The sequence below is a fragment of the Neolamprologus brichardi genome, chromosome 17 (assembly GCF_056152115.1).
Source record: "Neolamprologus brichardi isolate AB-2024 chromosome 17, ASM5615211v1, whole genome shotgun sequence".
Classification (NCBI taxonomy): domain Eukaryota; kingdom Metazoa; phylum Chordata; class Actinopteri; order Cichliformes; family Cichlidae; genus Neolamprologus; species Neolamprologus brichardi.
The window spans coordinates 30,801,489-30,816,513 of NC_142120.1; the positions used below are offsets into that span (position 1 = coordinate 30,801,489).

At 40.0% G+C, this 15,025-nt stretch overlaps 1 protein-coding gene across 7 annotated transcripts in view; it reads right to left on the minus strand.

Annotated features, from left to right (window-relative positions):
* lrrc7 (leucine rich repeat containing 7) overlaps nucleotides 1–8,162 on the minus strand; it is an 89,841-nt gene extending 81,679 nt beyond the window's left edge. For all 7 annotated transcript variants that reach the window (XM_087830368.1, XM_087830371.1, XM_087830366.1 and 4 more), the window contains exon 1: nucleotides 7,733–8,162. In XM_087830368.1, coding sequence (XP_087686494.1) covers nucleotides 7,733–7,757 — 25 coding nt within the window. In that variant the 5' untranslated portion in view covers nucleotides 7,758–8,162. The remainder of the gene's footprint in view (nucleotides 1–7,732) is intronic.
* Nucleotides 8,163–15,025: the final 6,863 nt, after the last annotated feature.

A 15,025-nucleotide genomic window follows, 5' to 3' on the forward strand; every position in this document is an offset into this window, starting at 1 on the left:
ACCAGGACCAAACCGACAAACCAATACTCGCTCATTCGCCCAACCTGCTTCCATCATCTTCAACTATTCCTCCCTAATTTAGTCTCTTGTACTCGGATGGATGACCTACCAGCTGTTTTCGAATAAATTTGGACTTTTTAACAAAACAAAAGTTTGTGATTTTATATTTTTCAGTGACCTAATTTGTCAGACCTAGTACTGAGAGACTGAACTGGGAGTTAGAATAAGCCAGCTACTATTAATTAAGGTAATGATGTATGACCAGAGAGAGATACTGGAGGTCAAAAAAGGAAGCGACTCAAAGGATCCCAAATAGAAATCTACGAGAGAATTCTGAAATGCAAAAGAAGGCAGCTGTCCTGCTGCTGCCCCCGAAGAGGCAATTAAACAGGAAACATCGTAGCCATTAATTCAGTCAGGCTGACATTTCCTGTATTCAAAAGGTGAAATAGTATGCCGTTTCTGAAGTGCCCTCATGGGAGGAGCAGAACTGGTACTGGACCGAACAAAGCCACGATGTTATAAATTGTGTGCATTCATAGCAGAAGGATTTGAACCATTCCTCTTCTTTTTCTGACACTTTTTTAAAAGCACTTTTTAAATCACATTTGACTGGTGATTTTACACCAGTTTTGTATCCGCGTGACTGTGGAAATGAATGTTGATGCTTTCATCTGAGCTAAACATCCAATTTAGAAAAAATAAAATCCAGTTTATCAGCCATGCTACTGCTGTTTTATCAGCAAAGGAAGTGAATGAGCTCTGCAGATCTTTGTAAAGGAGATCATCTCCTGCTTTCTAACGTGGAAAGCATGAGAGGCTCTGCAAAGTGTTTGGGTTGCAATTCTGTGCTGGTGCTTAATGAGCGTTAACTTTAACATATTTTCCAGTGACCAAACACTATATACTATACAGACCACTTGTGTTTAGTTAAGACCAAGAAAATTAGTCCAAAGCTGACTACAGATTCTCAGCTTTAAGTACCGGTAGTTACACTGCTGCCAATAAGGATTTTAACATTTTACTGATGGATTTTTCCTCAGTTTAAAATTGTATTTTTCACACCAAGTTGTAGATTCACATAAAATCTTATCATCTCTCTAGCTTCTAACGGTGTGGAACATTGAGGAACTCGTAAAAAAAGCTGTTTTACTATGAAGGCATTTCCCATCATCCCATCAACATGGAGTAAAGTAAAACTGCACACACACAAACACAGGTACACACACAAACACAGCAGGTTTTACAGAGTGACATACTGGTCAAGTGTGAAAGACTTCCACACTTCCATTATCCACGCTTACACACACTGTGCGTACTGTAACGTGTGAATCAGCTTGCTGCCAGCCTGCCAGGTTGTTTAGCAACTGCATGGTTACCTATGATGGGATTTTTTTACCTGTTCATTTCCACTCAATACGCCACTACCATTGTGTCCTCATCTAAAAAGCCGGTGCTGTGGCACCTGTGTGCCTGCACCACTCCACCACTGTCCTACTTTCCGCACCCCTGAAAAGATCCATTATCTCAGAACAGACTTCTTGGCCTGACTTCCTCTTTGTCAATGACAGGTCATCTTCTTTAGTGTTCTTGTAGCTGTCACATTAGATCAGGGGAGACTACGGTTGTGACAAAGAAACACCAGAAGCTCCTCGACCTGCCCTGTCAGTGTTTCCAAAAAAAGATGCTTCCTGGTGCACCGCAGCTGTGGATCTTAAAGTGAAGCCCGAGGACACGTATGACACTGCTACAACAGGCATTCTGCAGTTTGGAATATTATTTCAGCAGCCACGGAGGCTTAATAATAAGGACGATTACAGCAGGGATCTGGTTGTGCTTCCTGTAACATGCTTGCGCAGCACAGCAGAAATAACACAGTGTGTGTCTGATTTCTTGTGTATTACTTAGTTTGAAACACTGGATACTTTGTACCAATGAATTTGCCAAACTAGCAACTCACCGTGAAGACACAGCTTGACTCTGCTCAATTCAAACTCTGTCCCTGGCCTGTTGCAACCGCTGAGTTAGAGTAGCTCTGCTCTGTAGCTCTGACATGTATAAAACAACTTATATGGCAGTGTACCTGTGATAAGTACAAGACAACGTATTGATAACTCACCTCATATTAGATGACATGACCAGTTATTTGGTCTATAGACTGAAATTTATTGTAAAAAATGTACAAGTTTCCTTTGCAAATGTCTTGTTTTATCTACACAACAGTCAAAATCCAAAGACATTCAATTTCCAGTGACATTAAAAAAATTAATTGTTGCATTTAAGAAGCTTGAACCAGGATAAATATTTTCAAGGAATTGTTTTGGTCAATTCTTTAGTGTTCAATTTTAAAAAAAAATACTAATGAAGAGGAACTCCAGTGGGAAAAAAATACTAATGTTAACAGCAAATGTAATGTCCCTGTTATACTGTGAAAGAGCCACAATCTCTAACTCGAGCCAAATTATTATGTCACCCTCAAGAGAACAATGTGAATGATGCAACCATGGCAACACTGCCACGGAGACTAGAGAAGGGACAGAACGGATGCTCCCTGAACAAATCTGTACTCACATTTTTTTTAAAAAAACTGAAATCACATTAAACCAGAGAAATGAACAACAAGACTGAGATAAATTTATCCTCTGTGAGACCAGTTTGGAACGGACTCATACAGCCTGTGTGAACCTACAGTACAGTACGTGCCGTGACGAAGAGGATAATGTTTCTGTCTCTTCCTCCTCCCTCCCCCTTCTACTCTACTCCTCGCTCTGCTCCTCTGAGCTCCTCTAAAATCCTGCAAGGGTTTCCTAGTATAAGCTAATATGGTTTTAAGAAGCACAGAAAAAAATGGTCTCGTTTGTCTTTTAGGCTTACACATGGCTGCTTAAGCCACATGCCATCCAAAAATCTTACATGAACACTTGCATGAAAAAAAGATAAAAATGTTTTCTGATACTCGTTAAAACATTCAATTTCTTGACCAGGGTTGACTTTAGTTGCCCAGTTTTAGACTCTGGTTTTCTCTTGATTAGATTTACCCAAACCTTGTTGTCAGCACTTTTAGGTAGGAAATATTTTCCTTCAAACAATCTACACCTGTCAAACATAGGAAGTGCAAGTACTCCACTAGCTCAGCCAAAGGGGATGCTATTAATGTCTCCAACATGCTACACCTTCACGGGCATACTTTCGTCATGGACACATGGATGGTTCCTTCTGCAGGGTGAAATGTTGGCGAGCGTCATTATTAAGTAACCAGGTAAAGCTTTTTGGGAAGAGATATTGTTGCTGTGCTTTCAAAATGTATTTACTTATCTTTGAAGCTTTGATCAACACAATGAAAGTGTTATGTCATGCTCCAATAAATGAAAGTTAAGCAACTTCCACCATCTTGGCACACTGAAAACAAACTTAATGTATGAGCGGCGACTCTTACTGTGAAGTCTTTCTGACTCTGACAAAAATTACAAAATGAACTTTATTTATTATTTACTATTACACAAAACAAGTCACTGAGCCCTTAAACTTATCACAAAAGTATTTACTGAGGTCAGATGCAAGGGCTGACTTGCCACATACTTCTATAGGACCCAAAGGCTTTTTGCAATCACAGCTGTCAGTCGCTGGTAGCCTTTAAAAAGAGCGCTGGTGTAAGTCTCGTCTAAGCTGACTTCACTTTTCCGACCCAGAATGTGTCTTGTATACTGCCTATAGGTATCAAGCAAATTATCTGCTAGAGATTTAGGATTTTACAGTCTATTTGGTGATTTAAAACTATGGTATTTAAGTATATGTTTTGTTTTGGACACACGAACCATAGGCATTTCCCTGACATTTGTTATATGGAGTTCTTTATTTACTTGTTTACACTCGGTCCGACTGTTCGGATCAGCTGGTTGTCCTGTTTGTGGCATTCCAAATACATGTTGCCAACAAGGAAGTTCTAGAGTGCCCCTTTTTCACTTTTTGACCGTTATTACTTCATACACATAGATCAGCAAATAATTAGTCAGATGGTATCGACCTGCCAATAAATCAATTGGGCTCCATTAGCCCAAACATAACTCAGAAGGGTAGCCAGTTTTATCTAACAAAGCCTGTCTGAGCTTCAGGAAGTTGCCTATCAGGTAAAGCTACGGCTGACATAAGCAGGGCATTAGATACATGGTGGTATTGCTTTGTTTTTAGAAGACGTTTTATCTTCTAGCTAATATTAGCTAATGCTAGCATCACTGCTAACCCAGACACTACCTTACAAAGCAAAATAAAGTCTTAAGTGGATAACAGTGGATTTGTGCTGTGTAGTTAAGTTACAGCTCGATAGATGAATGTATCTTGCTTGCTAATCTTAGCACTAGAAAAATTATATCTCATCTCAATGGCTAGCTTGGCAAATATCCTTCACCACCCATTGTAAATTATATTACAATGATACTGTTAGATCTATATCAAACAGTATTGCTTTAGCCACCTGTAAATCATTTAATGGAACAAAGTAAAAATGTACAACAAAAATTTCCTTTCAACAATACTAGCAAATGTGTGCTCAGCCAGCTAGCCATAACATGATTGTTTATGAAATTACCTTAATAAATATATTATGAACATAGTTCGAGGTTAATCTTGCTAATTAAGCTCTGATAATTATTGCAGTGCTATTATAGACCATCGACCCATCGATCCAACCATCCATGGATAGCAGTACGGCTTTTACATTTAACCACTGCCTTGACATATTTTTCATATTTTGGCAACCACATGACCATTTTCTCTGTTTCAAACTAGCCTCTCCATGCTTTTCAGTGGTATCACTACATCTGAAAACACCAGAATATCGCAATCAGAGCATTACAGTCTTCATCATCATCATCCTTCATTATATTACAATTCATCCTCATCATTGTAGCACACACTGCAGATGTACTGGTATCTCTGTCCCCCTTCCCTCACTGGGTCTCTCTCCCTTGGCCCGTCACCATGACGATGGGAGCCGGTTCCATGGATACAGTCACTAGGCAACCAGCAGCATCAGCAGCAGCAGCAGCAGCAAGGAACAGCAGTGTCCTGTCAGAGCTAAAGTGGAGCAGCAGTAGAACACTGAGCCACTCATCCTTCTTTATCTGTATGCAAGTTTTCTCTTTGAAGAGGAAATGTTAATGCATTTATCATTTCTTAGATCTGAAGCCTCGGTACTAGGCATGCTTAATTTAGACTGACAAAATGAGTACATCTATAGATGGGTTTAAATGTAAGTAATACGGAAAATTGATGATGACAAGATTGCAGTTACCTGAATATTATTTATTTCACCATCACTAAGTGCTCGTATGTAAAAACCTTCTTCTGTCTTTAGTATTTCTCATAAACGGGAACCACCAAATGCCAAAGACAAGGGATTAAGTACCAACCATAAAGTATATTAATAAATAATTAGGGTTTTCAGTATAAATGAGATGGCTATTTATTTCGACAACTGACAGATTATTCATATGCTCAGCTGTAACAGACAGGCATAAAAACACAGATTTGCCCAAGCAATAGTCTAAAAACCAAAAAGCTGTTTCAATAAGATGATGAAAAATAGCAAATTCTCACACTGAGAAGGTGGAATTGGATAATGTTTGGCCATTTTAATTGAAAATATTACTCCATAAAAACCAAGCAATAATCAAAAGATCCACTTATTAAGTTGCTGACTATTGACCATCTTGCATTGGTATCACACTGTGCATTCTTAAAACAATCATTACCCATGGGTCAAACTGCAACCATCTTTGAACTTGATTTTCATGACTGCTGCTTACTTGTAAACTATCACGACGGCATCTTGTAGGGTTATGACACCAATTCCTGAAAAACCCTGTCCACAGATAGTCACATAAACACCTGCAGAAGTACTCAAAATGGTAGTTTCTGCTATGGTAGATGTAGCCAGGACCATATTTTTGTGCGCTACAGATACAGACTCACAAGGTGAAACAATATCGACCAAGCTGTGGCAGCTGCTAAATACTGGACTAATCCAGCTGTTGCTAACAGCTGGCAGATCATCATTCAAAGGAGAAAACAAATTCCACAAAGAGGGAAACAGTGAAAACTACTCCAAGTGTTCTGTTATCTATTCGTGAGATAATTTAGGAAATGTGTGAGCAGCAATGTGCACTTAAAGCAAAGATTCAAATGCAAGAAGGGGTTATACATGTGATTACCAGAGATTCATCAATGTGTGAGTTTTATTATAACAGATCAACTGCTGTGAACTACTTTATGAAGTGTTTGCATGGTCAGTTTTATTATTATTTGAAAAAAATATCAGTTTTACAACCATCTGTCAGTAACTGAGTCCTGTGAATTGTTCCCTTGAAAATTATTGATCAGTCCAGTGGTTGTGTTCGAAAGTCTCAGTGAACGTTTGGTTTGAAAAGTAATCTTCAACATACAGGCGTTAAATACAATCCATGGCTATAAGGTACTTGATTAGATTCCATTACTGGTACACATTTCTGCCTGACAACCTCTCAAAAATCCTTTTATAGTCCCTAAAAAATCTACATGGTATTCTATAGCTCATGTAGCCTGAAGATGTGGCAGATCACTCTCCATGTCTGGAGAATTACACATGCAGCATGTAAGCTGTTGTGATCAGTGTACCCAAAGAAAGAAACCAGCGCTGAACACATAATAGTTTTTTTTTTTGCAAAATGACACCAAAATGAGCAGCGACTTCAAAGCCCTGTCGAAAAAGAGTGTATAAATAGAACCGTCTTAGGAGCAACAAAGACAGAGGAGCTTTAAAATATGTTGCAGTTGAGATTGGAATTAAATATTCTCTTTGATTTTAAAAAGGAAAAAAGGCTCTTTTTGTTGGTTTACAACCCTGTAAGTCACATACATACACACACAGAAGAGACATGGACAACAAATTAGAGCTTGTATCTGTAAAAATTATGATCCAGTTAATAAAAAGCCATAACCTTCTACAGGTGCATAACTGCAGCCATAAACCATTTAGGCAGATGGTTAACAAGCCTTTGTCATTACAGGCTCATAACAAGCATGACAAACCGATACAGCTAAATAATGGTGCAGATAGTCTAATAAGCACAGCATACCTCAAGGTGGTGGATTTAACAGGTGTGAATGTGGTGCATTATATGAAAGCATGACGTTAGAATGGCAACAGGGCTGGGGGCTACATGTCAAGACAAGAGGGTATGTGACACTGCATCATATATTATCCCCCCACACACCCCACCTCTCCCTGATCCTGCAGTCATGGTTGTTTCATTAGCTCATCTCGGAGCTTCAAAGGCCCTGGGTGGGGGGTGTCTATGAAAGGATGAAGGGGCTTAATTTGTGCGTACATTTAAGCGCCAAATTATTAAATACGGTGTACAGTGCCACTGTTTAGATGCTCAGTAGCAAAGCTCACCAAATTCTGAAAAATGCCATTCAAGTTGTCACGTGATATCAGCCCAAGAAAAATGTATGGTCGTGACAAAACATGAGGGAAAACCATCAAATGTCCCTCCTGTGGACATTTACAGGATATTTTAATATTTATTTAAGTTATTTTTTTTTCTGTTTTTTATCCAGTAAAATCAGACTTCAGCTGCAGTCTTTGCTAACCCCAGATTAATGTGGTTATTCATTAAGGGAACTCCATCATTAGCACAGACTTAACAAGAAATGGGCTACGGGAGCAGGTATGTGTCTGTCACTGTCGCCTTACGTTGTAAAGTAGAGTAGTTATCCATCTGGCAGGCTGCTGGTGACGGATCCGGTTAAGAAAGAAAAAAAATCACTCAGCTCGCCCCTTTGGAAACCGCAGCACCGGACGGGATCAGTCTACCGGGACAAACCGAACCGGTGTGAAACCAGGACAGGTACCCGCGCTATCAGCCGCATCTTTAGTGCCCCCGAAGCCAGAAGACGGAGGAGATGAGCGCATCAACCGGGGCAGTGTGATTCATCTCAGGGTCAGGTTTAAATCCAACTCGGTTACACGCGCGCAGACTACACACTGCTTTCAGTCACATCCCCTTCGGTCCATTTAGAAAATAAGAAGCAGGCGCGCAATGTCACAACACTGATTCCGTGACCAACGGAGGGGAGCGGCGTGCTTCTCCTTCTTCTTCTCCGGTACCGTAAAGCACGCTGCAGGAAAAAACACATTCAGCACGAGCGTCCCCTCCCATACGTCCCTCGTAGAGGGAGAGAGAGCGAAAGAGAGAGGAGGGGGAGGAAAGATGGATGAAGATGGAACGAGGACGCGTGGATGTGCACGCCTGTGTGCGGTAATCGCGCACGGGTGAGAGTTTGTGAGAGCAAAGAGGAGAAGTCGTCTTTTATCTCATTGTGCAGGTGCGCGTGCACGTGAAGTCGAGCTTGTCTCTGAGACTGTTGCCATGCTGCCTCCATCTTTTCCTATGAGATTTTTTTTCTATTTTGGTGCGTAAAAATAGCCCGGTTTCGATTAGAGATAATATTCAATGAAAAGGTTTATTTTAAACAAACGCCACGCTCTTATAAGGCAATGTCTTTTAACGGATGATATGATGTAATAATATCTTATTAACTATTAAGAAATTATCTTTTAACCCTATAGTTCCGCTACAAGTCATTTTGAACCAATTATGAGTTGCCACGTTGTTAAAAGATTCTTATTAACAATTATTAACTTAATTATAAATGTCCTGCAAATAAGCCTGGACTAAAATCCACTAATCACCAACTTGTAGTATTTATAACTGGATTTGATGGCATATTAGACAATGATAAACCAAAAAAGCCCTTTATTGAAGTTAATATGAACAGACAGTAGTAATCCATCAGTCCTTATATTTATAAATGACTTATCCATTGTGCTTTATACTGTAACTATTTGCATTCCAAACAAGCGTCTCTTTTTCTTTAAATTACATATGACAAGTCACCAGCAATATCAGTATCTGACCCCACCCTGCTAAACACACACTGATCTTTGGCCTTTGTGATAAATGTGTCCCTCCTCCTCCTGACCATCATTTTAGCATTCAAAGTGAAATGTGAATCTGAAAGGCAAAGGTGCCACGTTGTCATTGAATCTTAATCTAGTCTTGCTGGCTCGTTATTTAATTTCACAGCAAAACTGTTGGTGATGATGCCTATCTCCACACTGACTGGCCTATAGTGGCACGACACAAGACACACAAACATCAAAGACGAGCCACACATGTGATGCAGTGGTGGAAGCAGCTGGGGACCCTGCTGGCATTGTGGAGGACATGATGGATGCTAAGTGAGCAGCCTTACCCAGAGCTCAGTGTGGTGCAAACTGCTGCTTACATTCAGTAGTCATCTGAGTGGGCTGCTGTTTTGAGGCTTCTAAGTCTAATCAGTTCATTCACAGGCAGCACGAGCCAATTCAATACTATTTGTTTATTTCAATTTCACTCAGCAGAGCTTAAATCCACTTTACAGAAATGCTCACTTTCTTCAGTCTTGGCAACACAAGTACAAACAGGTTGGCAGTGAAGTAATAGCTAAACTTCCTGTACGTACGCCTGTGTCTCAGCTCAGAGTTTCACTCTGAAGTGTAATCTGTTGCCTGCGGTTTTACACCTCAGCTGCACGTTTCATGCGGATTAGCAAAAATGAGCATCGTCATTTTCCAAAATCCTCGATTAAATCAACACTTTGCATTTCTGCAAATCATTCCACACAGAGAGGCACTGGTTTGAGAGCTGAGAAGCCGGACTGTGGCAGGAACATCAGGACAAATTAGCCTAAGGAGGGTGACAGCAGCTGTCCCTGCCTTATTTCTACTGCCCACAACGGCATAGTGAGGCTGCTCAGAGGCCAGCATGACACAGTGCATTGGCAGTAGGCAGCTTTAGGTGTGCAACTGTGTGAGTGAGTTATGTGTGTTACTGCAGAAGAGCACTCATACCTGCAGATCTGCTCTACAGAAAGTCAAATCCATGAATAAAATAGGATTCGATAATCAAATACAACAGATTAGACCCATTTTAATGCTGTAAAATAAATAAGATTAGACATTGGGTGTTAGAATGTTTTAATAGCATTTCAGTATACGTCTTCCCAATCATCCGAATGCTAAGAGTTTCTTTCCCAAACAGCAGCGACAGTCAGGATGTGTTTTCGATCAATTTAAACACTGTGTGAAATAAATTATATTGCAGGTCTGGACTGCTTGTGTGGGAGGTCATGACAACATGATAACAAGTACCATTAGAGTAGTACAATTAGAGTAATTATGTTGGCCCCTGGAAAAATTAGATATAGATACAGTAAATCTTGTGGCTCCCTGTGAAGACTTAAACCGACCTGTGACTTTGCAGCTCTGCTCTATTCTATTGTACTCAAGTCTACTGTAACAGTGACATAGTATCCTTATGCCATCTGTACCAGTAGGCAGTGCCAGGATGAAGCTCCCGTTAAGCCCAGATGGCAGCACTGGGATTCTCCAAGATCGACTGAGTTTGACAACAGTCTGCGAGAAACCAGGAAGCCGGCCAGCCCGTCACCCTGTCACTCAGCTAGTCATCTTCCTCTCTCTAGCCCTTCTTTTTTCCTTTCCCATTACACATCCACTTTAACTCCATGTCAGTCCTTTAAGTATTTGGTTAAATAGCTTAAAATGTTCAGGGTCTAAAAAAAAAATTCAGCTGGGACTGCATTTTGTTGCCTGGCAACAGCAGATACCAAATATAGAGGCTTTTTAGATAATTTTGTTTTCAAAAGAGGACATCCTACAATAAAGAAGTCTACTTTTAGAACACGGATGACAGCACAAATGGAAAAACATTTTAAAAACACAGTACAGTCTACTGCTGAAAGGATGGTGAGCAGCTCCTCTTTTGAGACTCAAGGCACTGATTATGTACTCGTGCAGCTGAAGAAATAAAAATAATGTGAAAATGTTATTTTTATTCTCCATTATTTAATACAACATGGTCATGAGGTATTATATACTCCTTACAAGTGAAACATTGCAAAATATTTACTATGTTTCCTTTTGATGACTACGGCTTATGGCTCATGAAAGTCACACACATACATCAGAAAAGTACTTTTGTTTATAAACGCAGTACTTCACCATGAATTATCGGTGCATGATGGCATAGAGGTGATCATCTTGTGGCAATGTGGAGGTGTTATTTAAGCCCAGGCTGCTTTGATAGCCACCTTCAACTCATTTCTTTTAGGTCAAGATCACTCGAGGGCAATATCTGTCTGCTGATAGTAATATCATGGTCAGCAAACCCTTTGGTCGTAATGTTGGTGCTGTGGGGAGGTGTTGCGTCCTGCTGGAAAAGCAAAAGCGTCACCTCCATAATGTTTTGTCAGCAGATGGAAGCATGAAGTGCACTAAAATCTCCCAGTAGCTGGGTAGCTTTGGACCAACCACCACCAAAACCAGAACCCCAAAACATCACAGGCCCCTGAACCTTCACACTGGACTTTAAACACCTTGGAGTCTATGCCTCTCCACGCTTGGTCCGTACTCTTAGACATTCATTTCCAATGAAGTTTCCCATTTTCAATTTCCAAATGAAATATAAAATTTAGTTTTATGTGAATAAATGACTTTGAACCACTGAGTAACCATCCTGTTCTTGTGCTTTTTCCCCAGATAAATGCTTCTGACGGTGTTTATGACTCAGGCCTGGCTTGATATCAGGAATCTGATCGTTGTACAGTAGCACCTTTCCTGAGGCCCCACGTTTGTTGTGGCCCCCCAGGCCTCAGTCCACTCCTTTTGAAGCTCTCCCAAGTTCTTCAATCGACTTTCCTTGACAATACTCTCAAAGCTTTGGTTATCTTTGTTGCTTGAGCACCTGTTACTACCAGGACGCTGTTCCCATCAACATTCCAGCAATATGCTTCCATACAGCACTCTGCAAACAGCCAGCCTTTGCAGGAATGACCTCCTGTGACTTACTCTCAGAAGGGAGGAGGGTGTTAAAGATTGTCGTGGCAACTGTCAAGTCAGCAGTCTTCCCCACAATTGTTGCATGAGATATACAGTATCTCTCGTATGTTTGCTTCTCAAGGTAAAAGCTTAACACACTAGCTTTCCATTGCCTTTAAAACACAGAGATAAGCAACGGTCAGTTTTTGGCCTATTGACTGCCAGAACCTAAATGCATCACTACTACAAGTGTTCCTCTAATAGCCTTGTTTCACATCTGGAACAACATCTGGGGTCACATCTGAATCACTGCATAATCTGAAATTGATAACAGTTCAAATAGATTGGACAAATATAATAAAAACAGAAACAGAGGCAATCAATCAGACCTTACTGGGTACGGTTTCATTTGAAATTTCTACATCTATAAAATGATATAACAACTCTAAAATTTCTTTACTCTATAAAGAAAATCAGGTATGGATACATAAACAATTACAAAAGCAAATGAACAAAGCAAACTAAAAAAGCTCCAGATGAAAAATGGATAATGCAAAATGTGTACATGCACTGACTGTACAGTATGTGCAGCCTGCTGCAGTTGCTTCTATTCATTTTCATATTTTTCCATTTATTTCATCTGCGTGTTTCTTTTTTATTTCTTTTTTTCAGTTATTGCTTGTGATCATTGTGAGCTGTTCCATCCTGGAAATGATTTGGGTTTTTTTCCCTTAAAAAAAAAAATCACGTTAATACTTGCTCCAGACAAAAGAGACTAGAAAGATGGAGACACAAGCTCCATTTCTTCATAGCGAATGGGAGCGCTGGAGAGGAGTGAAGATCACTGCTTACAAGTCCAGTTGTCAATAGGAGCATCAAGATCATACTGATTAGCTGCCAGACAGCAATAATATCTCAAATGTGCTGTGCTGACCATCTCTGCAAAACAAGGTGAGAAGGGTTTTAAAACCACCCAAAGTTGTTCAAGGCGTGTGCCCATCAGCTGGGTATCAAGTATCTCTTTAACCTCACATCTGTCCCTGTGTTTTAACACAAAGGGACAGATGTGAGCACTTCCTTAACACTTCCTTCCTTCCTTCCTTCCTTCCTTCCTTCCTTCCGTCCTTCCTTCCTTCCTTGCTGTGAAGAAGAATAATGTGCAGTAAAACAGAGAAGTTAGAGGAGGCTACGTCCAGTAAGTATGTGGCACTATGTTGAGGATGTTTGAGTTTATGGTGGTCACAAGAAAACAAATTGGCCTACTGAGGTAAAAACCTGAGGATGAATGACATCAATCACACAAATGGGGGGTAGATCTTGACAGTCTGCATCATAAAAAAGAACATTATCAAGACTTTTGGATGTATATAGCGTCCAGTTAAGACCTCACACAGTCACACAGGCCAGCTGGCAGCCTTCTGGCAACCTTCAGTCACTAGAGGAAAATTGGGATTCCCCACCATTTGGTAGTAGTTGCTGGCTTTAACCAAGTGAAATCAGTCACAAAGAGATGCATCAGAAATGTCCTTCTGATTGCTTCGGTCACGGGGAAATTATTTCTGCAACCAACACATTTCAAAACGCACACTTTTCCCTAGCAACCTGTGAGTCCCTAGTAACCTGGGTCACTGTTACTAGGGTTACTAGAGGAGTCGCCAGGCGTGCATGCATGGAGATCTAGCAATCAGTTTCACAGTGAGTGCCAGCAACCTTCAGCAACTGCTGACCATCCAGTCAGGGATTACACATTTTTCCGGTGGTTACCAGATGGTCACAGACTGGTGGCTAAGCTAGTCAAGCAGTGGATAAATAAACCACTTGACTTCAGATACTTCATACAAGGAAGTCCTTCCTATAGGCCTCCATTTATATAATTTGTCTTGTTAACAGTTTTTTTATTTTTACTTTATGTCAGCCCGACTTTCTAAAACAGGAGAAAAAAAAAGAGTGCATGAATTTCTCTGTAGTTTGCAAATACAAGAAGAGCATCCTTCAGTTGGAGACAAAATGTTTTAAAACTGTAAATGATAAAACATTGTAGTCAAAAACCTGAAGTGGCGTCTCTGGATATATATTTTTACTGTAACATTTAAAAGTCATTTTAGACCCAAGTTTTCACAAAGGGTTATTTAGAAAGGTTACAGAAAGCTTGCTTTCAAATAACTCAGAGGAAATGTCAGTTTTAAAGAAAATAAATGAGAGATGCTGCATTTTGCACCCAGTGTAATACTTTGGTGGGCCAAACTCGGTATGTGAGCCAATTTCTGCACACAGGTCCTATTTCAGGCACTTTGGATTCAGCTGATTTTGCCCAAAGGGGTTATTTTGGGCCACCCTGGTTTAGAAAGCCACGCACGCATCTGCTATAAACATAGATCACATAGCTGTACATTTAGAGAGCTTGCCTATTTTTGGCACTAGATTGCAGCTCCTTAAACACCTTGAGTTTATTCTAAGAGTGCTATCTGCAAATAACACAATAGTGCCCATAATAACACAATGGCAGGATTCCCAGCTCTGTTGATACAGTAGATTTATCAGTGGTGTCCAAACTCTGGCTCTAATGAATTACACAAAGTGGACATGGATTTGTTATTGCAGCGCTGGGTCATATCTACAAAACTGTGGACTGTTACATCTTTCTAAGGATCAGTTTGTACCTTGAGAGTACCAGTTATCTTACTTTAAAGTCACAGTTTTGAGTCAAGGTGACAGAGAGTGTTCTAAATATGACAGTAAATTCCTGGCAACTGGAAGCTGGGAATTTACTGTTAAACTGCTCGCAGCATTATTACTGCATTTTCATTTACATCATGGTTACATTTTCTTATTCACCAGGCCTATAGACCTGTATTTTCATTTATACTGTTACTACTTATTAATGTTTTCATTTTCCACATTGTTACTTTTTGTCATTTACAATATTATTATTGTATTTTAAATGTATAGTATTACGGTATGAGTACTGTTTTTCAGTTACAAAGTAACATTACGGTTTTCTGATGCAATTACAGCAAAGAAAAATTAAAGTTATGAACCTATTTTGCCACTTTGCCTTTTACAATACTGTATTATGTGTACGGTGTATACATAATACAGCATCTTATT